Consider the following 25,372-nt stretch of genomic DNA (forward strand, 5'->3'; position numbering starts at 1 on the left):
TTTTATTTGAGTTAGTTCTTCCAATACTTCTAGATCAGATCATTAGAAATTTTGCTGTCATGAATGCTCCAGGTCAGTTGCTGTATGGATTAAAGTGGTTTTTTTTTTTAATAAAATTTTTATTTTCAAACAAATATAAACACACAAAACATATAACATAAAAACCTCTTCAACTGCATACAGTGTGTCGATTGGTTATAAGATCTTTCTGGGTCCTTTCCATCACTTGAGCTTTATCAAAAGTCACATATTGTCAATCAAATATCTTTGTATACATCATTATTGAACTTCATTTGTTTAATTATCACTATTGTTTCACCATTTTAAACAAGGTATTCTAAATATGTATCCATTTGTGTTATAATGATTCATTATATCATCTTAAATATATCCAATAATAAAGAATTTTTTGTATCCTATTCTAAATCATTCTATTATTTTAGCATTAATAACATTCTCTTATAATTTTCAATTCCATGTTTTTTCCGTTATTAGTATCATCAATCTAAGATACATTTATACAAATTATTAGAATTGTTAAACATCCATTAAGCATAGCTATTATTACATCCTTTCAACATAAGGCATATTAAATTTGAGGTAGATTTATATTATGGCATTTCACTACATCATCCTGAAATCATCCACTGATATTACATCTTTATATTCTAGTCTATATAGAAATATTTATCTTTTATAAAAGGCTTTTCAACATCATCTCCATCATTCTCACTTACAATTTATATAGAATTTGATATTATCAATCTAGCATATATGAATGCTTTATTATCATTATTAATCATTTATTTGACTATAGCTATTATTACTTTATTTTATACATAGTACTCAAAGTTTAACTACATTTACCTAAATTTTTGATTAAAGTGTTTTTTTATCTGTCCAAATGCTGTTTGAACAAGCAGGCCTTGGAGATGGCATTTCTGATTTCAGAAAACATCTCTCTTCAATAATCCTGCTGAAATTTCAGAAATTGGCTGGAACTACTGGCAAATATACAGACAGTTGATCAAGATGATGTGGTCAGAGTTCTGTTCGGTTTCTTGGTTTTTAATGCAAGTAATCGTTTCCAGGTGATATTTCCACATGAGCTATGAAACAGGGCAGGAATATGCTACTGAAATGCAATGGCCTTCTGAAAGTCTGTTAAGACCTGGCTGTTCCAGCAAGCCTGGGGCTGCTGATCTCTGATTGAGCTTCAGCCCCATTAACATTGAGTGTATGTTGTGTCCCTTTTTAATCCGTTGTTTTGTATTTTAACTTTTTTAGTATTTGTTTTTAAACTGTTTTTATGTAAGCCGCCCGGAGTCCTTCAGGATTGGGCGGCATACAAATCTATTAAAACTTAAACTTAATGTGTCAGTTTGTACATGCCTAATACTGCTGATAATAATAGAATACGGTACACATATTTTTGTATATTTGATAATTAAGTAATATTGGGTTGCTTGGACTGATGTCACATTGTTTGAAGAATGTATGAGACAATGCTCTGTGCGTTGCATGTTGGCAACCCAAATAAAATTGACGAAAGGCATGTCCTATTTGTATTTGCAAAACTGCATTCAGTTTTGGTCACCACGATGTAGAAAAGATGCGAAGACTCCAGAAAGAGTGCAGAGAAGAGCAACAAAGGGGATTAGGGGACTGGAGACTAAAACATATGAAGAACGGTTGCAGGAACTGAGGATGTCTAGTTGAATGAAAAGAAGGACTAGGGGAGACGTGATAGCAGTGTTCCAATATCTCAGGGGTTGCCACAGAGAAGATTTGGGAGTCCAACTATTCTCCAAGGCACCTGAGGGTAGAACAAGAAGCAATGGGTGGAAACTAATCAAGGAGAGAAGCAACTTAGGACTGAGGAGAAATTTCCTGACAGAACAATTAATCAGTGGAACAGCTTGCCTCCAGAAGTTGTGAATGCCCAACACTGGAAGTCTTTAAGAAGATGTTGGATAGCCATTTGTCTATTTGTATAGGGTTTCCTTCCTAGGAAGGGGGTTGGACTAGAAGACCTCCAATGTCCCTTCCAACCCTGCTATTGTATTGTATTGTCTCAACTCAAGGAGCTTTGTAAGAATGTGTGTTGTCCTCGAGCCACCCAGGCTGCTGCAGAGGGAACTTCAAACCATCCTTCTCACTTCATCTTAAGAGCAGTGTTTTCCAATTTCTGCTGCATAGTGCTATTGTGTGGCCCAGCTGCTACACTTCATTTTCTTCTTGGCACTCTATATTTTAAACAAGTGAATTCTGAAATCCCTCTTCCACGTCAAGTAATAGGAATATTGCAAAACCATGGGTGTTTTCTTTTCTATCCAGAAAGGAATAGACAGGTGTCAATTATAATGGGGGTTTGTACAAGAGGTATATTGATGGGAACCACATGGTCTTAAAGGCCAATCCATGGAAGGAAAGTTAAGTGGTCCTCGCTTTCCAAGCATTGAGGGAGAGGGTTAAAGATATGGCAGTTCACCAATGCAATCCTAAATTGCATTAACAGAGGGATACAATCAAGATACTACCCTGTTTCCCTGAAAATAAGACATCTCTGGATAATAAGCATCAGGCTCTTCTCCAGTAAGTCCTACCTTCTCATTAGGTGGCCAAAATAATTGAGTTTCATCTTCAAGATCTGGCCTTCTGAAGAGCAGTCAGGGCGGATCTCCTCTAGGACTGATTGGTTTGATTGCCTTCAGTTTGATCATTCAGCAATAGAGCAGATTAATTTCGGATTCAGTTGTGGTACATCGACAAGTACAACAACAATTTTTCTGTTTGTAATGATGAAAACATGCAGAGCTACATGGTCTGTTTTCCCAGTGGTGGGAACTCTTGCTTCACTCCACTTCCTGCCTGCTGGACTTCAGCTGGTGTAACATTCTGTGCACGAGTCCCTAGAGGAAAAAGATATCTTAATGGCTTCCCGGGTCCCCCTTCGAGGCAACCACTTAATGTTTAAAAATTTTTGATATACATCCAGACAAGTGTATGCCATCCCGTTGATTCCAAGCTAAAACGTTAGATTGATCCAAGCTGTTTTGACTCTTCATGCATCCTTGTAGCTAATAGTCCATCATGCACTGAACACTCCAATACCCCAGCTGAAGAGACTTTAAGTGAAATTGAAAAGTTATTTTTTTAACTTTTAAAAGATAGGGTTAGAGAGGGTTAAAGATATGGCAGTTTACCAATGCAATCCTAAATTGCATCAACAGAGGGATACAATCAAGATCAAGTGAGGTACTATTCTGTTTTCCCTGAAAATAAGACCTCCCCGGATAATAAGCTCAATCGGGCTTTTGAGTGCATGTGCTAAAATAAGCCCTCCCCTCAAAATATTGAAACAGAGCAGCAGCCACGAGGTGACCATGCTCGCCACCTCCTGCACCTAAAAAATAATAAGACATCCCTGAAAATAAGGTCAAGGGCTTATTTCAGGGGTCAAAAGAAAATAAGACCCTGTCTTATTTTCGAGGAAACATGGTAATAACATTTCATAAAGCCTTATTAAGACCATAACTAGAACACTGCATCCCGTTTGGGTCACCACACTATAAAAAGATGTTGAGACTCTAGAAATAGTGTGGAGAAGAGCAACCAAGATAATTAGGGGGCTGGAGGATAAAACATACAATGAGCGATTGCAATGACTAGTCTAGTGAAGAGAAGGTCCAGGAAAGACATGATAACAGTCTTCCAATATTTGAGGGTCTGCCACAGAGAGGAGTGGGTCAAGCTATTTTCTAAAGCACCCAAAGGCCAGATAAAGAATAATGGATGAAAATTGATCAAGGAGAGATTCAGCCTGGAAATAGGGAGAATTTTTCTGATAGTGAGAGCAATCAACCAATGGAACAGAAGTTGCCTTCAGATGTTGTGGGAGCTTCATCACTGGAAGCTTTCAAGAAGAGACTGGACTGCCCTGTGTCAGAAATGGTGTAGGGTCTCCTGCTTGGGCAGGAGGTTGGACTAGATGACCTACAACAGTGGTGGGATTCAAAAATTTTACTACCATTTTTGTGGGCATGGCGTGGCTTGGTGGGCATGGCTTGGTGGGTGTGGCAGGGGGAGGATACTGTAAAATCTCCCATCCCACCCTACTCCAAGGGAAGATTACTACAAAATCCCCATTCCCTCCTGATCAGCTGAGACTCAGGAGGCAGAGAATAGATGGGGAGGGGGGCAGTCAGAGGTGGTATTTACCGGTTCTCTAAACTACTCAGAACTTCCGCTACTGGTTCTCCAGAACTGGTTAGAACCTGCTGAATACCACCTCTGATCTACAAGGTCCCTTCCAACTATGTTAAGCTGTTAAGCTGTCAAGATATGTTAATTGATAGTGTGCATTTGCCAAATCTGAAAAACATATTAAAATGCAATACCAGTTTTTAAAACTGGCTTTATTAGTCCTTTTCAGTAGAGGAAACAAGAGCTCAGAGCTGCTATGTAAAAGAGCCTTTAGCTTGTTCTTTTGACTTCCCTTTCTCCCATTATGTTGATTACAGTTCTTCTAATTCCCTGTAGAATTGAATTATGGGGGATATGTAATATAGCTGGAAGATCTGTAGAATAGGGATACCAGTCAAAGCTATTGAGAAGTAAATGGCAGCAAATGTCAAGTAAGTAGAGAACAAATGTCAAATATCACAAGCTGCAGAGGAAGCAAATTTTCAACTTAAAAACAACATGCCAACTCAACACAATTTAGAATCAGAATCTAAGGCCACTTCTAAGGTTGTATCTAAGGATAGTTCCTAAAATGTGTGCTACCAGTGTCTAGGAATGTTTTAATCTTTTCATTTTTAAATTTGAAGTTATGCTCTTAGTTCAAGATGGATTACTGGGTTCCTGGGATATTATATACACTTAATGCAAAGAGATCTCACCAATATGTAGAATCTTAAAAATAATAAGAAAACATTGATTAAAAATGTTAAATAAGGAGGCACAAAATTATGAAAATGTAACAATTTTATTTTATTTTCCAGGCTGTGCCAATTTTTACAGAAAAGTTGAAGGCTGGTGAGTAGCTAAAAGCATATTTCTTTTGCTGTTCTTCAACTGGTTTTGTGCACTATTACTTTACATATCCGTAAAGAAACAAGCAGGCTTGAACTACAGTTTCAGCAGAAGGTGCAAATTATGAACTTAACAAATATTAAGTGCTTGCTGTTAATAATCTGTGTTTTCACTCCACTGCGGAAAACAGTGGTAAACATTGTTGGTAAAGATTTTCACAAAGTTGAAAGATCAGTCCTGTGAAAAACTAAATTGGGCCTCAAGCGATATGGCCAATGATCAGTCAGAAAGACAAAATCTGATATAATAGGCTGGGATCTTGCTTTCTTAACCCTCAATAACAAAGAAATAATTGTCTTCTGGATCATTTAATTGTTGGTACTTTTGTCTAGAAAGCACGTAATAGCAATTTGGAACCCATATGCAGATAGCTAAATGGCTTTTGATGGATCATCATGCATTCTGCACATAGTTGGAAATTACACTTTAAAGCCTCTTCATTCTTGCAAAATATCCTAAATTATCTCTTTCACTAAGAATTTAGTGTGACTTTATTATAATAAGTGGCTTTTAAAAAAATTATTATCCAGTTTGATAGCATTTTAGATTGCGGCTTTATAACATTTTTCTGAGTTCAAATCAATTATGATTTTGCTACTTTAATAAAGAGTTGATTGTGCTGAAGAAGGAATAGAACTATATTTTTGATTCTAGATGCCTTAAATACTTTTTCTTTCTAGCATCTGTTGACTGAGCAAAGGGATTAAAAGTAACTGACTGAAGTTGTTGTCAACTCTTAATGATCCCATCCATACATTTTACTCATGGTGATCTATTTTTGACCTGGTTTTCAGAGCTTCCAATAGTGCATTCATTACCAATATAACTGTGTTCCTCCACCTTGCTGTTTTTTAAAAAATACCTTATTGAAAAGATATATTAGGTTAACAATTACAAACAAAGTCAAAGAAAAATCAATAGCAAATCTTAACTTACTTAACAAACTATGGCAGTAATATATTTACAGTAATATTATAATAATACAAAAAGAAAAGAAAATGAGCTTTAACTAAATTTCTTCTTACATTAGCCTATTTACAATTTTTTTCCATATTATATCCATAATTCTATAGCATCTGATACTTATCCTCTTGATTCCATTTTTCCTAGCAGTGGTGGGATTCAAATACTTTAACAACTGGTTCTCTGCCCTAATGACCAGCTGGGTAGGCGGGGCTCAGTGGTCATGTGACTGGGTGGGTGTGCCCAATTCAACATCACTCAGGTCGATGAGCGCTTCGCCTTAGCTGTTACTACATAATAAGGGTTAACTGGAGAGGCAGTTTCTGTAAGCAGAGCAATAAAGATTAGGCTAGAAGCAACACCAGAATACTCAAAGCAAATTATTCAAAGCTCAAAAAATAGCTATATCTGGAACTGTTTTATCCAACATTATATTCATTTGAGGGTGTTCTTTAATTAAGGGCTTGTTAGTGGGTTTCATCCTGCTTGGTTTTGACTTAAAGGTGATAACAGTAATAGAGAGTGAAATCCAGAGGAGCCCAATTTCTTTACACTTTCCCAGGTGCGTTGTGGGAAATTTAGCTGGTGGTGCTAATTGGAATGTTGAAAACCTATGAAAGGGAAAGCGATAATCCCTGAACACAGAGAGAGAGAGAGACAGTCAGACACACACACACAAGGGTGCTTCAAAATTTTTAGCAAGGGGTTCTCTGCCTGGTTTCTGGGTGGGCATGGCCATGGTGGGCATGCCTAGTCCGCCTCCTGCACCACAGGGGGAGTTCACCCTCCTCAGGCTCCGGAGGCTTCCCTTGAACCTCTGGGAGGGCAAAAACAGCTTCCCCAGGCTCCGGAGGCTCCCTGGAGCCCAGAAATTTGCCCGCTTCTAGCCTTCCAGAACTTCTGGTAGGCGTGTTTTTCACCCTCTCCGGGCCTCCGTGCACGCCCTACACTTACCTGAATCCAGAATGGGCCGTGTGGGGACTCTTGGGAGGGGCAGGGTGGGATGGGCTGGACCAGGATTTGGGGGTTCTCCGAATCTTAGCTAGAGGTTCTCCCGAACCCCTGTGAACCCCCAGCAGCCCACCCCTGTAATGTATGTTTGTTTGTGTGTGTGTATTTATGTGTGTGTGTGTATTATATATATATATTAAAATTACTGAACCTTGAATTATTGTATATACATATGTACTTTTATTTTTAATAACACAGTGAATTCTATTTGAAAGAAATTACTGGAATGAAGGACATGATCATTTTTATAAATGTTGTTACGCTATACAAAAATTAAGGAAGTCAACTACTATTAGATTTAAAAATCTGTGGGAATAGTTTCCCCGCTAAATTAAAAATTACAGTTTATGCAAGCCAAGTTGGATGACTTGATTCTAAGAAATTGAATTCAACATCTGGAAAACCTCCTATTACATCTGTGTTTGATTTTTTTGTTGTTGTTGTTTTTGCTTTCTCCACCAGTTCCAATCATTCTTTTTACCTTTATCCTGTTTTCTTAACAGAAAAAAAAAACATTTTGTTGCTGAGATACACTCGTCTAATGCTACTAAATATAGCAGAATCATTTCATTTCCTGGGATTCTGTTACTTAACTCTCCTAGCTGATATTTAAATCCATTTAGGGAGAGATGCCGCTTCCTTCCCTTTCCAGAAATAGAAAAGCATATTTTAAGATCTCGCGATGCAAAATGAAATAAATTCATGTATACTAATTGTCCCAATAAGAGCAAATATTCTTACACATTTATAAATAATAGTCGTTTGGCCAGGTAGTTTTCAGGTTCCCAAGTAATTTGAGGGATTGAAAGAGTTAAAGGTGACAGATTATGGAACTGTTCTATTTAAGAATGGTCTTAACACTTGAAATGTCTACTTGATAAAATTATTTTTGTGAGAATATACAATGTAGTTTGTCTCAAGCTAGAAAATAATGTATCTCATACATGATTTCAGGGGAATGGATTAGGGGACTGGAGGCTAAAACATATGAAGAACGGTTGTAGGAACTGGGTGTGTCTAGTTTTATGAAAAGAAGGACTAGGGGAGACATGATAGCAGTGTTCCAATATCTGAGGGGTTGCCACAAATGAAAGGGTCAAACTATTCTCCAAAGCACCCGAGGGCAGGACAAGAAGCAATGGGTGGAAACTAATCAAGGAGAGAAGCAACCTAGAACGAAGAAGAAATTTCCTGACATTTAGAACAATTAACCAGTGGAACAACTTGCCTCCAGAAGTTGTGAATTCTCCAACACTGGAAGTTTTTAAGAAGAGATTGGATAACCATTTGTTTGAAATGGTATAGAGTTTCCTGCCTGAGCAGGGGGTTGGAATAGAAGACCTCCAAGATCCCTTCCAACTCTGTTATTTTATTCTATACTTGGAAATACTTAAAGAAAACCATTCCAACCCAGAATTGTGTAATTTCTAATTCTCTAAACAAGAAATCCCTTCTGCTTGTCTATTTTTTTTTTTTTTTTGCTTTGTTTTGCTTTATCAGAACTAAGTGGTGGTTTTGTTTTGGCTTGAGAGAGACCAGGTGGGTGTCTCACCTGGACTGTACTGTACAGCTTCTATTTTTCCTTCTATTGTGCATTTAATGAAGGAAAAGGAAACACAGCACTCGTCCAAAACACCAGCTGAGCCCATCAATTGCTCAGCAATTATAGAAAAGTGCATAAAGCATGGCTGCCCTCAACAGTTGCAGATGTCTTAATGCAATCTCCAGAAGCGTTTTGGTTACTGGATGAATTTCAAAGACTTAAAATAGCTGTATGAAACATGATGACTAGATGATATTCATAAACCACCAGTCTCATCTAGGTTGTGTTGATCTTTCAGAAACTGTCCAGATCAGCACTATATATTTCAGATGATTTATTCAATTTTAGCACAATTGCATTATCTGAATTAACTACCCAAACGAGCTTAGATGAATCTTTGCTGATTATGGCTCCTATTATGGCTAGAGAGATGTAGCTGGACGCCACAAATATACCATTTATGATACCGTGAGAGATTCTCCCTGCTTCTATTTTCCTAAAAATTCTATCGAGCCAAGATAACTCAAGTTAATAGATATAAAGCTTTGTTCAAGCTCTTTTATGGCTGAACAAGAGTTTAAATCTTCCCACCAATAAAGGTGCAACATCCCAAATGATTCCCAGAGTGAAAAGGTGAGAAAAATGATATTCAAAATTAGATTAAGGGTAGCAAAGGTAGCACTCATTCATAAAAAAGGGAAATTGTATGAAGGCCAACGGGTCAAATAGTAAGACTGATCATATGCTATTCTTTATCACATTCCCATTTTTTCATATGCCAAAAATTATGTATTTGGTGAATATACTATATATGAATTATTAGTATTAGTTAGTATTATTATTATCAGTATTAATGGACTTTTGTCCGATTTCTGAACTTCCTTTTCTCTATTCTGCTTTTTATATTTCATTATTTTATTCAATTGTTTTCCTGTTCCCAGGTTGTTGTTGTTAGTTGCAAAGTTACGTCCGACCCATTCTGACCCCATGGACAATGTTCCTCCAGGCCTTCCTGTCCTCTACCATCCTCTGGAGTCCATTTAAGCTCACGGCTACTGCTTCAATGATTCCATCCAGCCCCCACATTCTCTGTCGTCCCCTTCTTCTTTTGCCCTCCCAGCATGAAGCTCTTCTCCAGGGAGTCCGTCTTCCTTCTCATTAGGTGGCCAAAGTCTTTGAGTTTCCTCTTCAGGATCTGGCCTTCTAAAGAGCAGTCAGGATTGATCTCCTCTAGGACTGACCGGTTTGATAGCCTTGCAGTCCAAGGGACTCTCGGGAGTCTTTTCCAGCACCACAGTTCAAAGGCCTCGATTATTTGGTGCTCAGCCTTTCTTACAGTCCAACCTTGACAACGAAGTATTCTCAGGTATCCACTACAAAATATTTTTTTCCCACCAGAACATGGATTTACCTCTTGTTTTTCTTCCCCTCCTCATTAATTCCTATTCTTAGTCTCTTTTTATTTAATTTATTAATTTATTTATTCGTGTTTTGTATTTCTTGACCATCCAATCTCCCTCAAAGTTAAACACTTCTTCTTCTTAGAGATGGATATCCCAAAATATCTGGGAACACTTACCATTTATCCTCACCTTGCAACTCCATTAGCCGTCATATGGTTAAGCTGGATGTATATTTAGCTCTTTCGGTATTTCTGGTAAACCAATCTCATCTACCTTTAAATAATTTATGTTGCTGTTATCCAAATCCTGACTTCTCTGTAGTACTGAAGAGCTTAAAACTGTATTATGAGGTAGGAATCCATCTATGTTTAGTAACTTGGTATCCTCTGGATGTTGAGCGTAAGGTTAGGGTTATATCTTTTACCTATCCTTGAATAAACTTCGGGATATCTGTAAGAGCCGAGGTGGCGCAGTGGTTAGGGTGCAGTACTGCAGGCCACTTCAGCTGACTGCGATCTGCAGTTCAGCGGTTCAAATCTCACCGGCTCAAGGTCGACTCAGCCTTCCATCCTTCCGAGGTGGGTGAAATGAAGACCCAGACTGTGGGGGCAAGTTGCTGACTCAATTTGCTAAAAAAAAAAAATGTAAACCGCTTAGAGAGGGCTGAAAGCCCTATTAAGTGGTATAGAAGTCTAATTAATAAATAAATAATAAAGTAAAAAACGATGATACAAAGCAATGTTTATGGTCAAGTATGAATCATACTGGGAAATTCGGGGAGTTTCAGTCCACACATCTCAAAGTTGCAGAACACTGAAATATACAATTAGTACTAGTAAGAAATAATATGCTTTTCAAGAATCGTTACTTGGTTAACCTCTGAATTTATTTATACTATCCTGTCATAAACGGAAGTACAACTTGAAAACTACTGTAACTTAGTACTATACTTGACAGAATAAGATTAAGAACTTTGCTTCTTTGGGCTGAACCTTTTATTACTGAGAAGAATGCAAACAATGGTAAAGATGTGGAACTTGGTCAAATTACAAGAGGTGGGATGTGGATTGTAAGGAATGGGAAGAATCCAGGGCAGAGTTTGCTTATATCATGATGTATTCTACAACTCCTCTACCAGTGGGATGCAGTTCGTTGTAAACCTTTCATTTTTCAGGTTTAAATAATTGAATCTTTCATTTATGTAAATATAGCATTTATATATTGACAGACCTGAATACTGACAATTTCAATAAGTGACAATACTGAATATTGGCAGACTTAAACACTGGGCCCTAGCTAACAAAATGAAATTCGACATAGGTAAAAGTTTTCCACGTAGGCAAGAAAAAAACAAATGTACATGTACAGATTAGGGGAAAGTTGGTTCAATAGCAGTAATTGTAAGAGGGATCTTGGAGTCACTTAAATATGAGCTAGCAGTGTGCGACGGCAGCCAAAAAAAGCCAATGCAATCCTAGATTGCATAAATGGAGGAACAGAATCAATTCTAGATAGAAGTTCTAATATCTCTTTTCAAAGCCTTAGTAAGACCACACTTAGAATACTGCATCAAGTTAGGCCCAGGACACCTGCGAGACCACCTACTGCCACCGGTAGCCTCCCACCGTCCAGTGCGATCCTACAGAATTGGCCTCCTCAGGGTGCTGTCGGGCAGACAGTGTCGGCTAGCGACCCCCAGGGGGAGAGCCTTCTCTGTGGGAGCACCTTCCCTCTGGAATGAGCTGCCCCCGAAGCTTCGTATAATCCCTGACCTCCGGTCCTTCCGACGCGCCCTAAAAAGTTGGCTTTTCCAGCAAGCCAGCCTGGCCTGAACAAAACAAAATAAATTATTGATTATTGTTACTTTTAATTGGTTTTTTTAAAAAAAAATTGTTATTGTTAATCTTAATTGGGTTTGTTTTTTGGATATTCCATTTAATTTTTTAAAACTTTTGTAATATGTGGGGTTTTTTAATGTTGTACGCCGCCCTGAGTCCTTGGGAGAAGGGCGGCATATAAATCCAATAAACCAAACCAAACCAAACCAAGTTCTGGTTGACACAATATAAAAAAGATTTGAGACTCCGCTGAGAAGATCAACAAGAAAGATTAGGAGGCTGAAAGCTAAAACATACGAAAAATGGATACAGGAATTGAGTTATGTCTAGTCTAATGAAAACAAAGACTAGGGGAGTAATGATAGCAGCATTCTAATATTTGAGGGGCTCCTTCAAAGATCACACTATTTTCCCAAACACTAGAAGGCAAGACAAGAAACAATGGATAGAAATTATTCAAGGAGAAAAGCAAGCTAGAATTAAGGAGAAATTTCCCAATGGTGAGAACCATCAACCATGGAACAACTTGCCTTCAAAAGTTATGGGTGCTCCATCACTGGTTTAGGTTTAGGTTTATTTGATTTATATGCCTCACTGGAGGCTTTCAAAAAGAGACTAGACAACCATTTATCTGAAATGGTATAGGGTCTCCTGCTCAAGCAGGGGGTTTGATTAGAAAACCTCCAAGGTTCCTTCCAACTCTATTATTCTATGCCTTATGTTCTATAAGTGAATAGAAATCAATATTCATAGACTATATTAGAAAAGCTTAATTGTTTCCTCTTGTAAGGGCTGAATTTCAGGATAACTTGAAAAATTCTCTAATATGTTTTCATGTGGGAAAAACATGAACTTTTGTGCCTAGTTTTTGTATCACAATTGTACATGCAATTTCTACCCCCCGCCCCTATGGAAGCACTGCCAGTGTTTTAAAGTCATAATATCTGAAGCAGCTTGAATTTATCTTCATAGAAACAATGGTTGGATGTATTCCATGAATGTTTGGTACATCATTGTTCACAGGGACTTTATTGTGGGTTGCATAAGTATGTTTTTAGCTAATGTGATAATTGCTGTTAGTCATTTTGGGATAATTGTGTCTGACTTTTAATGATTCAGCTTTGACCCTTGCTGGAATCAACTGACATGAAAATTGGAAAAAAAACCCATATTGTTTATCTTTAACACAAGTTTCTGGAACTTGTAATTTCTAAGCAGTTATTACAAACTTTTGTTGAAAAAACTGGAAGGGTAAAAGACTAATAACAAAATATCTTATGTTTATCTTATATGATCATCTTATATGTTCATCTTATATTCATCTTGGAGGTCTTCTAGTCCAACCCCCTGCTCAAGCAGGAGACCCTAAACCAGTGATGGTGAACCTTTTTTGGCTCGCATGCCAAAAGCGGGGGAGCACAGGGAGGGTCATGCGCGGATGTGCCACACCCATAATGCTATGTGCACAACACCAGTGCATATGTACATACAACCAGCGCTGCCCCCTGTTTTTCGCCCTCCCCAAGCTCCAGAGGCTTTATAGGAGTCTGGGGAGGGCGAAAACAGCCTCTCCCCCCCCCCCCCGGGAGGCTCTCTGGAGGCTTCAGAAGCTTCCCTGAAGTCTCTGGAGTGTGAAAAACCGGAAGTTCAGGAACTGGTTTTTCACGCTCTGGAGGCCTCAAGGAGGGCCTCTAGAATGGCCTCAAAAGAAGGCCAAAGTTCGCTAGCCAGCTGACAGGGCAACGCCTCGCGTGCCCTGACAAATGGCTCCGCATGTCACTTGTGGCACACGTGCCATAGGTTCGCCATCACGGCCAGAGACCTAATTGCCAAGAGCAGAGCAAGGCCAAACTTAGCACAGAGTCAAACAGAACTTTTCAAAGCTTGAACTGAGCAGATGAACTACCGTATTTTTTGGAGTATAAGACGCACTGGAGTATAAGACGCACCAATGTTTTGAAGAGGCAAATTTTTTTTTAAAGGTTTTTGCACTCTGCAAATCTCTCATTTTTTGTGAAAATTGGCCCCTTTTCCAAAAAAAAGGCATGAATAGCCTTTAGGGGGCTTGCAGAGTGATCCTGGGGGGGGTGCCTCCCCCAAATGAGCAAAAAATACCCCTTTGTTTGCAAAAATGGGCCCATTTTTGTCAAACAAAATTGCAAGCCTAGGCTTTGGGAGGCTTATAGAGTTCTCCTGGGGGGTTATGGGGGAGGGGGCAAAATTGAGCAAAAACAGCCTGTTTTTCTCTGTTTTCTCTCTCCAGCCCCCAGGAGCTCTCTGAAAGCCTTCTACAGGCTCTGCATGGCCATTTTGGTAAAGGGGGCAGGGCTTTGGGAAGCAAAAAAAATGCCGTATTCAGAGTATAAGACGCACCCAGATTTTCAGCCTTTTTTTGAGAGAGAAAAAGGTGTGTCTTACACTCCGAAAAATTTGGTAATTGCTTCCTCCAAAAGCTCACATCCAGTTCGCTCCTCTCTTATGTCTTATGGGAGGGGCCAATCATCTCCAAGTCTTACTACCAAGTCAACCCTATTTTCTTAATTGTTCTTGCCTTCTGGCAGCTTTGCGTATGCGCACACTGGGAACAGGCTCCCGCTGTTCTCCTGCCTCACTGATGTCAGACTATCAGACTCCGGAGGCTCCGGAGGCAGCAAATAACTACCAGATGGCCTTGGCCCTCTCTCTGCCTCTGATGCAGAGCCCTCGTCCAAGCGTTCCCCAGACTCCAGGGCTGTCCCATGTTCCTCCCCAACTTCCTAATTGGCTGATTCTGCTGTCAGCTCTGCAGGCCGCCGCCGGACCACAACAGTAAGCAGCTGAGCTTCAAATTGCTGTATTTTGAATGCTGCAAGCTAGCGTGTTACACGCCTGTGCGTGCGATCACCAAACCGGTTGTTAAACTGGCTGCAGCCCACCACTGGGCTTACGGCTGATGGCTTGAAAGCAGCAGGTGAATCCAGGAGCAAAGTCTGCAGATGCAGGCTGGCATTTGATGCCTATTCTCTCTGACATGAAGGAGTAAGTACATAAGATGCCTGTTTTCGACGCAGAGTTGATATCTGACCAGTTTTTGTTTGCGGGTTAGCGGTGCTAGTCTTGCTTAGATGACCTTCCTCTCACCTTCACCTACGGAGTCACCGTACTTGTTACTCATTCTGTGTATCAGATTCGGATTCAGGCAGCGATCCAGAAGAGCACTTAAGACACAGGCCACATTTTTCTTCCAATGATGTGGATATGGTTGTGGTGGCGGTGATGATTTAAATAATTGGTGCTCATCTTTCTCCTTGTCAATGTGTTGAATTGACACTATAATGCGCAGTCAATAACCAGCAGTCTCTTCTGCTCCTGCTGCCTTGGCATTTTTGGGAAGAATGTGTACTCATAATGGGATAAAAGCACCATTGGGATTTAGCAGACAAAAGGCAATTTTCTTCCTTGTCCAGGTGGAGCGTATGAAGTGGATTGAGAGAGTGAACTTTTTGCCAAGAGAAGTGAGGCTGTCTGAAGACAGCAGAAACTTTGAAAGCAAAAACAAACCACAGCTTATATAACAGGCTTACAGCCCACCACAAGCCACTGCGAAATGGAATAATCTCAGCATTGTTATTTTGCAGGGTAATTGATTGTATTCAACCCTATATAGACAGATAATCTCTAGTGTTTGCAAGGAAGAGAAATAAACCCTCAACTGTGTATCATGGAGAAGGATCTGTGCCATACTCAAAGATTCCCATTCTTGGGAATAGGGACACATTCCTAAAGTGCAGCATGTTGCTGCAAGAACAGGAGAAGAAAAAAATAGAGTAGCATAAACACTTTGCTTCTTTACAAGGGCTTATGAAATTTGGAAGATGAGCCAACTCCAAGGAATGAAGTATTCAAGGTAAAGAGCAAGGAGAAGAGGAAATGGCCTGCTTTGGTTATTCAGAGAAATCTGAAAGTATTACAGCAACTATGTTCTCTTTCAGATCAACAGAAAGTATTGGGAAACTGGGTAGTAAATTCAAACACAGAGAGAAGGGGAGAACATGAATTTAGCATGACCCGTCAAAACCACGCCCGACTAAGCCGCGCCCGATTAAACCGCGTCGCTGACGTCATCAACAGGGCGACAACAGCCAGCGCGGAGAAAGAAGGGTGCTTGAAATAGTGCTTTGAAAGCAAGCCAATTCAACTTAAGGTAAGGGTTAGGTTTAGGGTTAGGTTTAGGGTTAGGTTTAGGGTTAGCTTTAGGGTTAGGTTAAGGGTTAGGGTTAGGTTTATGGTTAGGTTAAGGGTTAGGGTTAGGTTTAGGGTTAGGTTTAGGGTTAGGTTAAGGGTTGAGTTTAGGGTTAGGTTTAGGATTAGGTTTAGGGCGGTTAGGTTTAGGTTTAGGGGGGTTAGGTTTAGGTTTAGGGGTTAATTTTAGGTTTAGGGTTTACAGCGTGCTTCTGTCTCCGTGCTGTTGTCGCCCTGTTGATGACGTCAGCGATGCAGTTTAGTCGGGCGCGGTTTAGTCGAGCGCGGTTTTGTGGTGGAACCGAATTTAGTCCCTCTCCTTCCATCTCCCTCTCTCTCTCATATGACTTCTATCTCTTTGTTACTGAGTCTAAAATTCCAGATACATAAAAGTTCTCCTTTTGAAAAAAGCAACCAACTTAAAAATTGAAGGAGAATATCTGAAGACAAAGAAATTGTTTATTTTGCTCCTAATCCCCCACAACCTAGATATATATTTGTCCCAGAGCAAGGTCCACTGTCTGTGCAAACGTCAGGTTTCTGTTTAGCCCCTCAATGATAAGCAAACCTTTGCTCATTCTAACAGACAATTTGGCTCTGGAATGTGTGAAGTCATAATTAGTGCAACATTTGAGTCCTTGGACTGAGTTTAAATAATTGTTAATCAAGAGTACACAACCATTGAGCAGGTTCAGAAGGAAGCCGAGTGCTTCCTCTTTGCATTAAGGCTATCCCTCTTTACCAAATCCAGGAACCGACTGAATAATTCCCCATGATATTTGCACCATAATTTTAGCCCCAACCATCAGAACTTTTTGCCAATTCATGCTAAATTAAAGGTACCTGTTTTATACATTATCAAAACTCTGGTGCACTGAGCTCTGAAGCTGGAAAGCACGCTTCCCAATTGTTTCTTTTTTCAGTTTCAGATGGGATGTGGGCCATGAGGTAACAGTGATTGTTGTCTGAATACTCCTGGTTTTATTTTTGCAGATTTTTTATTATTTTTTCCCTTCTACAACACCTTACAGTCATTACATCAACATTGTTATGTCATCATACCTGTACATGTATATAATATTTTGCTTCTATATTTACACACCTTTATACACAGTTCTATATATATTTATATATAGTTTTTTGGCTTAATTAATTTTATTCTTGTTTTGCAGCCATTTGTACCAATTGTTCCAAATTTCATAATATTCCGACTCTTCTTTATCTTTTAATTTCAGTGTTAATTTGTCCATCTCTGCACAATCCGAAGGTTTTTTTATCACCAATTCGTCCGAGGGGGTATTATTTTGTTTCCAGCATTGGGCAAATGCTATTCTAGCTGTAGTTAGCAGATGTGTTAATATGTACTTAATTTTCTTTGTATATTTCCCTTTGATTATTCCCAGCAGAAAGATTTCGGGTTTGTATTTTATCTGTTCTCCTGTAATTTCTTGCACCCATTTCCAATACTGCCATATAATCGGTCCACAATAACTTTTCGCACGTCACTGAGCTGACATTGCCTATAGAGTTCTCTAGATGGGTCAGCCATTCACTTGGTATTTCTCAAAATAACAGAATAACAGAGTTGGAAGGGACCTTGGAACTGTTCTAGTCAGAGGTGGGTTCCTACCAGTTCGCACCTATTCGGTAGAACTGGTTCGTCAAATCTACCGAACCGGTTAGAAAAGGTTCCACCAGTGGACCCGGAAAGCAGGCCACACCTACAGAAGAGGTTCCCAAAATTTTTGAAACCCACCACTGCCACACAGAGAGAGAGACAGACAGACAGATTGACAGAGAGAGAGAGAGAGAGAGAGAAAGAGAAAGAAAGAAAGAAAGAAAGAAAGAAAGAAAGAAAGAAAGAAAGAAAGAAGAAAGAAAAAGAATGAGAGAGAGATGAAAGAAAAAAAGAAAAAAGGGACAGAGAGACAAAAGGAGAGAGAGAGAGAGAGAGAGAGAGAGAGAGAGAGAGAGAGAGAGAGAGAGAGAGAGAGAGAGAGAGAGAGAAAACACATGGCCGGAAAGCCACTCCCACCAGGTCACATGGCCGGAAAGCCACTCCCACGAAGGCCACACCCACAGAGTAGGTTCCAAAAAATTTTGAAACCCACCACTGCTTCTAGTCTAACTCCCTGCTCAAGCAAGACAGCATATATACCAGGACTGTCAAACTCTGGGCCCATGGGCCAGATGTGTCATGCGCTGGCCATGCCCATGCCCGATTTAGCAAAGGGGGGGGAGAAGGTCCCGATATGTCACATGACACGGCTGTGACGACGTGAGTTTGACCCCTGCCATATACCATTTCCAACAAATGGTTGTCCAGTCTCATCTTCAAAGCCTACAATGTTGGAGCACCCACAACCTCTGAGGGCCAGCTGCTTCTCTGGTTGATTGTTCTTCTGTCAGGACGTTTCTCCTTATTTCTAGGTTGCTTCTCTCTTTGTTCAGTTTCCATCCTTGGCTTCTTGACCCTTCTTTGCGGCAGGCCCTCCAGTAATTGGGACACCGCAGTGGTGGGTTTGGGATCCTGTTCCAACTGGTACGGTTGGAACAGGCCTGGTGGCATCCACATGGACGGGCGCAGCATGGATGCACACACGTGCAGTGCTGCATGCATAGCACCTCCATGAGCCTCCGCAATGCTCCAGCTGCTCAGCGGAGCGTTGCGTAGGCACTGTATGTGCCGTGTGTGCGCACAGAAGCGGCAAAGGCTTAAAGACAGGTAAGGAGCTCGGGAGGGCAGGTGGGCCTTCTAGAGCACCGTACCAGAATGGTATCCAGTGCTCCGGGCACGCTCCAGTACGCCCATACCAGGGTGTACCACCTGTAACCCACCACTGGAACATCGCTATCATGTCACCACTTATTCTTCTTTTCGCTAGACTAGGCATGCCCAATTCCTGCAACTGTTCTTCATACGTTTTAACCTTCATTTCCCCCCAATCATCTTCTCTGCACTCTTTCCAGAGTCTCTACATCTTTTTTATATTGTCGTGATCAAAATTGGGTGTAATATTCCAAGTGTGGTCTTACAAAGGCATTATAAAGCGACAGTATCACTTTTTGTGAGATTGAGTGTATCCCTCTGTTAATGGATCTTAGGATTGTGTTGGGTTTTTTGGCAGCTGCAGCACACCACTGGCTCATATTTAAGTGATTGTCCACTAGTATTCCAAGGTCCTTTTCACAATTATTGCTGTTGAGCCAAATTTCACCTAATCTGTACCATGGTTTGTACCAGCAGTCACCAAATAGCAATAGCAATAGCAGTTAGACTTATATACCGCTTCATAGGGCTTTCAGCCCTCTCTAAGCGGTTTATAGAGCCAGCATATTGCCCCCAACAATCTGGGTCCTCATTTTACCCACCTCGGAAGGATGGAAGGCTGAATCAACCCTGAGCCGGTGAGATTTGAACCGTTGAACTGCAGCTAACAGTCAGCTAAAGTGGCTGCAGTACAGCACTCTAACCACTGCGCCAACTCGGCTCCATGGTGGTCCATGGAGCACTGGTGGTCCATGAGAAAAATTATTTACATTATATTGCACTAAATCAGGGGTCCACAAACTATGGTCCTTGGACCGGATACATGCAATGAACGCTTGTTTTGCTGCAGAGTCTCCCCCTTCAGGATCTTTTTGTGTGGGTTGGAAGGGGGCAAAAATTCTGATTTGGGGTCTGCTTCAGCCTCCTGGTGTGGTGCTTTGGGTGAAGGCTGGAAAGAAGTGTCACTGGTGGCGAAGAGTCGGTGGGCCTTGTTCCAGTGTGACTGCGTCATAGCCTGGAACTGGCTACCATCTCAGCCCGCTGAGCCTCCAGGTGCCAGCACCTGGCCTTGCAGTCCTGCAGGTCTTTCCTCTGCTTGGAAAGCCTATGCTTATAGCCCTTCTGCTGAGTCTTCTTCTTGCTCAGATGCAATCTGAACTGAGCCAGTTCTTTTGCCAACTCTTTCTCATGGTGGCTGCTTTGCTCCAACGACTGCTTCCTGTTGGGGCCCTAAGGAGCCCGGGCGGGGAGGGGAGGAGTGGCTGGCAGGGGAGGGGCGAGTAGAGGGCAGCGAGGCACCCTTGACATGAGCAACATCGAGTTGGCCACACCCACCCAGTCACATGACCACTTAGCCAAGCCCACCCAGCTGGTCATTAGGCAGATCATATTAATGGTCCACAGGATTATTTTTTAATTAAAAGTTTTTTTAAAAGGTTTTACAAATATATACCTCACCTCTCCCCAGCCCACCTCCCCCCCCCCCCACAACCTCCCAGAGCAAATACAGGGTATAAACATTTAACAACCATATTCTAAAATAAACTAACAGACTTTAGCATCATCCCTCACTTGTACTTTAACTCCACTTTTGTAAAGCTGACTTTAAACAAGTTGTATCCTTCCTTGCTCATTCAGTCAAAAGCTATCTGGAGTTTCTTAGTCCCATATTTATTTTGAATAGAATCAATCCATCTTCATGGGATTTTAAATTATGAATTTAGTGGTCCCTGATGTCCGAAAGGTTGGTGATTCCTGGTTTGTACCATAGTCTGAATAAGCATTGAATATCTATATGTTGGGATATCACCCTGGATATCCATAACTTAAAGCTGTACAGACCAGCTGTCCAGATTCCTGGTGATGCGTCAGCATCTTAGAAATGAAGCATGCATGAAGTACTGCGAATCATTCCATTCTCTCACAGAAGGCGCTGAAGAATGAAGCCCAGCTCTTTTGAGGGTTCATTGATAGCATGTGTGAGGGGGGGGAGAAAGAGGGGGGGAGAAAGGAGAGAGAAATGACGGGAAGCAAAACAAACATGCCATATCAGGAAAAGGCAGCTTTGCAATTTGGGAGTGGGGGCTGGGGTAGCTCTGTGCTTAGCGCCTTTAAAAAAAAACAATCATCCAATATCAGTACAGCAAAGGAACGTTGCTTTTTGGGGAAAACGGTTGTGTGTGAATGGAAGAGAATCTAGTGTTTTACTTGACTGGAACCAGCGAGCCTGAATTCAATGGCCAGATTCTCCCTGCTTAGGCTCCAGATCTAAACGAGGAGCTTCGTTGATAAGCCTTTCCAGATGTGACGGGCAGCAGCCCCAGGTTTGGCAGCCTGCCAACCGATTGCCTGCAGTCCCTCTGCTTCCCTGAGTCTGCAGCGAGAAGAGCCGCAATGCTCAGATCTTGAAAGAAAACACAGCTGACGGCAAGCCACAGCTCCCCTGTCATGAACCCACACCTCACACAGAAATTATCCAGGAAGCAACAGCACCGGCAAATGCACCTTCCTGACAAGGCCTGACTGTTTCAGTATTGTGGATGTGAGATTTTTTTTCCCCCTCTGTCTGGCATCATGGATCCCCACGCAGTAAGACCCCCTTTGAGAAGATCCTTCAGCGATCATATCAAGAACTCCACTACTAGAGCCTTGGATACTATCTGGAAGAGCACCAGAGAGCGACGTCTGGCAGGTGAGGAAGTGGTTGGAAACTGGGGTTTCTTTTTACCAAGGGAGTTTGTGTCCCTGAGTGATAGTAAGAGATGCAACTGGACAGAAGTGAGAAGATGGTCCTGGGCTGTTTCTCCTTGACGCTCCTGTGTCCAAGCATTCGGGATTGTGGTTTATCTGTGCAAGATTCAATAGTTGTGGGCTTGTTTTTTTAAAAAAAGGCTGTCTTGAAAATAAGAAAAAGTATTAGTAAAGAATTCCACGTCTTATGCCCTCGGATTTTGTCCTAGCATATCTTTTTTTTCATTGCAAGGAAAACAAAGTCCCATGTGCCTTATTGAAATTGCTTGCTTCCTTAGATTGCCTTAAGAATGGTTCTCCGTTGCCAATAGTGATTTAAAGGTCTCTGGGCAGAGTATTTTTGAGACTGGGGGCTTAGTTTCCCCCAATGACAAGGCTGCTTTGCAGCCCAAACACATGTCCTCGATGACGCCAGCAGACACTTAATAGGCAAATTAAATTGCGTCGACAACCTCTTGACATTGTTGGTGGGATTTGAGACAGAAATCCAGAAGACCAGGAAAGTCAAAAGTTTTCCTTATCTCCTTGCTCCTATCTAGTGATCATCCGGTAGTTTGCAACCCAGATCTAATAACATTAGCAGATGACATGCTATTTGGATATAGTCTCAAGATTTTTTTATGCAGAAAATCTGAGAAATATTCCTGATAGAAGGCGGCAAGTTGAACATTGTAAAGAAAACGTGAACTCTCTTTAATTTCAACCAAACAGAGACAAGTCAACAAGGAGAACTCTTTTTATACCTGTGCTAGTTTCTTCCTGAACTAAATAGCCTCGATTTTTCTCCTACAAATTGTTTGTAAGTATTCAGTCAGTAAGTAGTATGACTAAATAGTCCTTCCTCCTTCCCTCCCTCCCTCCCTCATTCCAAATATTCCAGCATCATTTTAAGCTGCTAACTCATTTCCATATTATATTTAAAATGAATGGAAAAAGTTTCCTCTATAGGAACAGTAGATGTATACCAGTGGTGGGTTCTGGATGCCGTTTCAACCAGTACGGTCGGAACGGGCCCAGCGTTGCCCACATGGGCATTCAGTGCGCACATGCATCGTAGCTACCAGTGACGCTTCTGCAAGCTTCCATGACGTTCCAGCTGCTCGGTGGAGCGTCGCACAGGCATTGTACGCGCCATGCCTTTCTTTTTGGCCCCCTCCCTTCTTTTCTTTCCCACCCATCTTGTTTTCAGGGAGGCGTTGTTTACTGTTGCCAAACTTCGGATCTTATTGCTTAGAGAAATTAGCTCTGTAGTTTGTTCCATGTAGCCCACTCTTGTTCTTCTAACATAAATGTTGCTTTCTCTAATCAACTTATACTTCTATGAAGTAGGGTTGACGGTTTAAGAATTTGTAGCAAAGGAGTCCCCCGATCCTTTCAAATGCAGATCCTTGCGCTGTTAGGGCAGGCAGAAACAATGACAGTGAAATGAATATAAATGTATACATATTTTAATTATGTAAATTTGGCCTTCCTCTTGCAGCAGTGATGAAGAAGCAAGCTTTCAACTGTCCTTTCATCTTGGCAAAAAATCTTGTTACCTTGTTTTTAATTGGATTGTTTTCATTTATTTTTATTTTGTTTATTAAATTTGTATGCTGTTCCTCTATCGATTTTGCTTCTGGTAAGCTAGGAATTATGCAGATGAGATGGGTGTTCAAACAAATAAAATAAACCATCATATCATTTTAAGAATTTAAATTCATTGTACCATGTGCAATGACAATAAAGTAAAGTAAACTAATATGGTTTAATTGCTATCTAGAAGCGGGAAAGGTTGAAGTTCCATTTTCACAGATCCTCTAAATTTTGTACAATCTAATACAGGCATGTCCAAAGTCTGGCCCGCGGCCCGTTTTCAAGTTTCAAGCGGCCCACAACCTCTTCTCCCCACCGGCTCAGCCTGTCACTCACCCTCACCTTTCACCACACATTAATGTTCATGGTTCAAAGAATGTCAAGCTGAATGGTCGGCCCCACGCATTTTCACTTCACAAAGCTGGCCCTCCTTGCAAAAAGTTTGGACACCCCTGCTCTAATAGCGGATTACTTATATGATCTTTTGGATTGCAGATTCTGGTATCCCTTGCCACAATGGAGGGTGGGTGCTAAGAATTCATACCATCCATCTGCAGCTTGCCCACACTTGGTTTATTGTTGATCAAGATGAAGTGAGGGACGGAGAAGAGGAAGATCTGTCATACCGCTAGACTAAAAATCTGAGACTTGTGGGATCTGGGTGGAAAGTAAGTTAGATTTTTGTTGTTATCCAATTTGTCCTGCTGGTTTTGAAAGCTAGACAGGCTGGTCTGAAACGCTTTTACTTGTTTGGCAGTATATCAATAAACTCAATAAAGCCATGGGATTTCATGGCAGACAAACAGCCAGCTGGGATTTCCGTCTGCTTGCTTCCCTAATATGTTTCATATCGTAGGACATAGAATAACCAAGTTGGAAGGGACCTCTTGTCCAGCCCGCAGCTAGAGCAGGAGACCCTATGCCATTTCAGACAAATGGCTGTCCAGTCTCTTCTTTAAAAAGCCTCCAGTGATGAAGCAACCACAACTTGTCTATTGTGAGCCGGCCGGAGTCCTTCGGGAGTGGGCGGCATACAAGACAAATCAAATCAAATCAAAAATCAATCAAATCAAACTTCTGAAGGCAACTGTTCCCCCAATCAATTGTTCTCACTGTTAGGATCTTTCTCCTTAATTCCAAGTTGCTTCTCTCCTTGATTAGTTTTCATCCATGGTATCTTGTCCTGCCTTCTAGTGCTTTAGTAAATATGAAGACCCCCTCTTCTTTGTGGAAAGCCCCTGAAATATTGAAACACTGCTATCATGTCTCCCCTAGTCCTTCTTTTCACTAGACTAGACATACCCAGTTCCTGCAGTACAGTAAACATTGAAGTAATATCCCCAATCTTTAAAACGGCCAGGTTTTCTCCAGAGTCCTTGTGCAAACAGCTCTCTTTCTTCCCTGTATTTCTTTTACCTAAATTCTATCACTCTTTTCTAAGTATACTTTCCGCTATTTTTCCTTTGGGTTCTTTTCTTAAAGTATTCAGCATTTGGATCAGAGGTGGGTTGCTAACCAGTTTACTACCGGTTTGCTCATGCACACACTCGCATGCACGCACAAAGCTTCTGCACATGCGCATAACCAGTAGTGGCGGAGCAGGAGGCTCCGCCCACCACCCGGACACAACAGATATAGATATAGTTTTAACAGCAATTATAACATCTAATGCAAATTAAAATAGTACAGAGAAAATTAAAAAATAACAGAAAAGGCTAAGTGACAGTAAGAGAAAAAACACAGAAGAAAATATAAAAAGAGAAAGATATAAAGAAATAGTTTCCCATATCCTTTATAACAGTTATAAGTACAATGGTATTTTAACCTCTCTCTCCCTAAAGTTACATCATAACACTCTTCTTTCTATAGTCTATCCTGTCCTACCTCAAAATCACTGCCAATTACCTCCGCTAGACCGATCAGATCCCATGGATTAGGCCTCCTCCGAATTCCATCCGCTGGCCAATGCCGACTGGCGACTACCCGGAGGGGAGCCTTCTCTGTGGCTGCTCTGACCCTCTGGAACGAGCTCCCCGTGGAGATTCGAACCCTCACCACCCTCCAGGCCTTCCGCAAAGCCCTTAAAACCTGGCAGTTCCGACAGGCCTGGGGCTAAAGAGCTTTTGCCCCCCCCCTCGAATGGTATGGTTGTTGTGTGCTTTTAAATTGTGTCCCCTTTGGGGAAAAGGGCGGCATATAA

At 41.1% G+C, this 25,372-nt stretch overlaps 1 protein-coding gene across 2 annotated transcripts in view; it reads left to right on the top strand.

Moving 5' to 3' along the window:
• Nucleotides 1-25,372, top strand: part of DLC1 (DLC1 Rho GTPase activating protein) — a 275,133-nt gene that overhangs the window by 97,170 nt on the left and 152,591 nt on the right. Inside the window, exon 4 of one of the 2 annotated variants that reach the window (XM_087724698.1) lies at nt 5,007-5,040. In XM_087724698.1, coding sequence (XP_087580824.1) covers nt 5,007-5,040 — 34 coding nt within the window. Of the gene's footprint in view, nt 1-5,006; nt 5,041-21,207; nt 21,539-25,372 lie in introns of those variants that run through there. The other variant, XM_087724697.1, reaches the window with a different exon arrangement.

This window comes from Thamnophis sirtalis, unplaced genomic scaffold (assembly GCF_051295495.1).
Source record: "Thamnophis sirtalis isolate CommonGarterSnake01/CBP01778 unplaced genomic scaffold, rThaSir2_p1.2 scaffold_10, whole genome shotgun sequence".
NCBI classification, from domain to species: domain Eukaryota; kingdom Metazoa; phylum Chordata; class Lepidosauria; order Squamata; family Natricidae; genus Thamnophis; species Thamnophis sirtalis.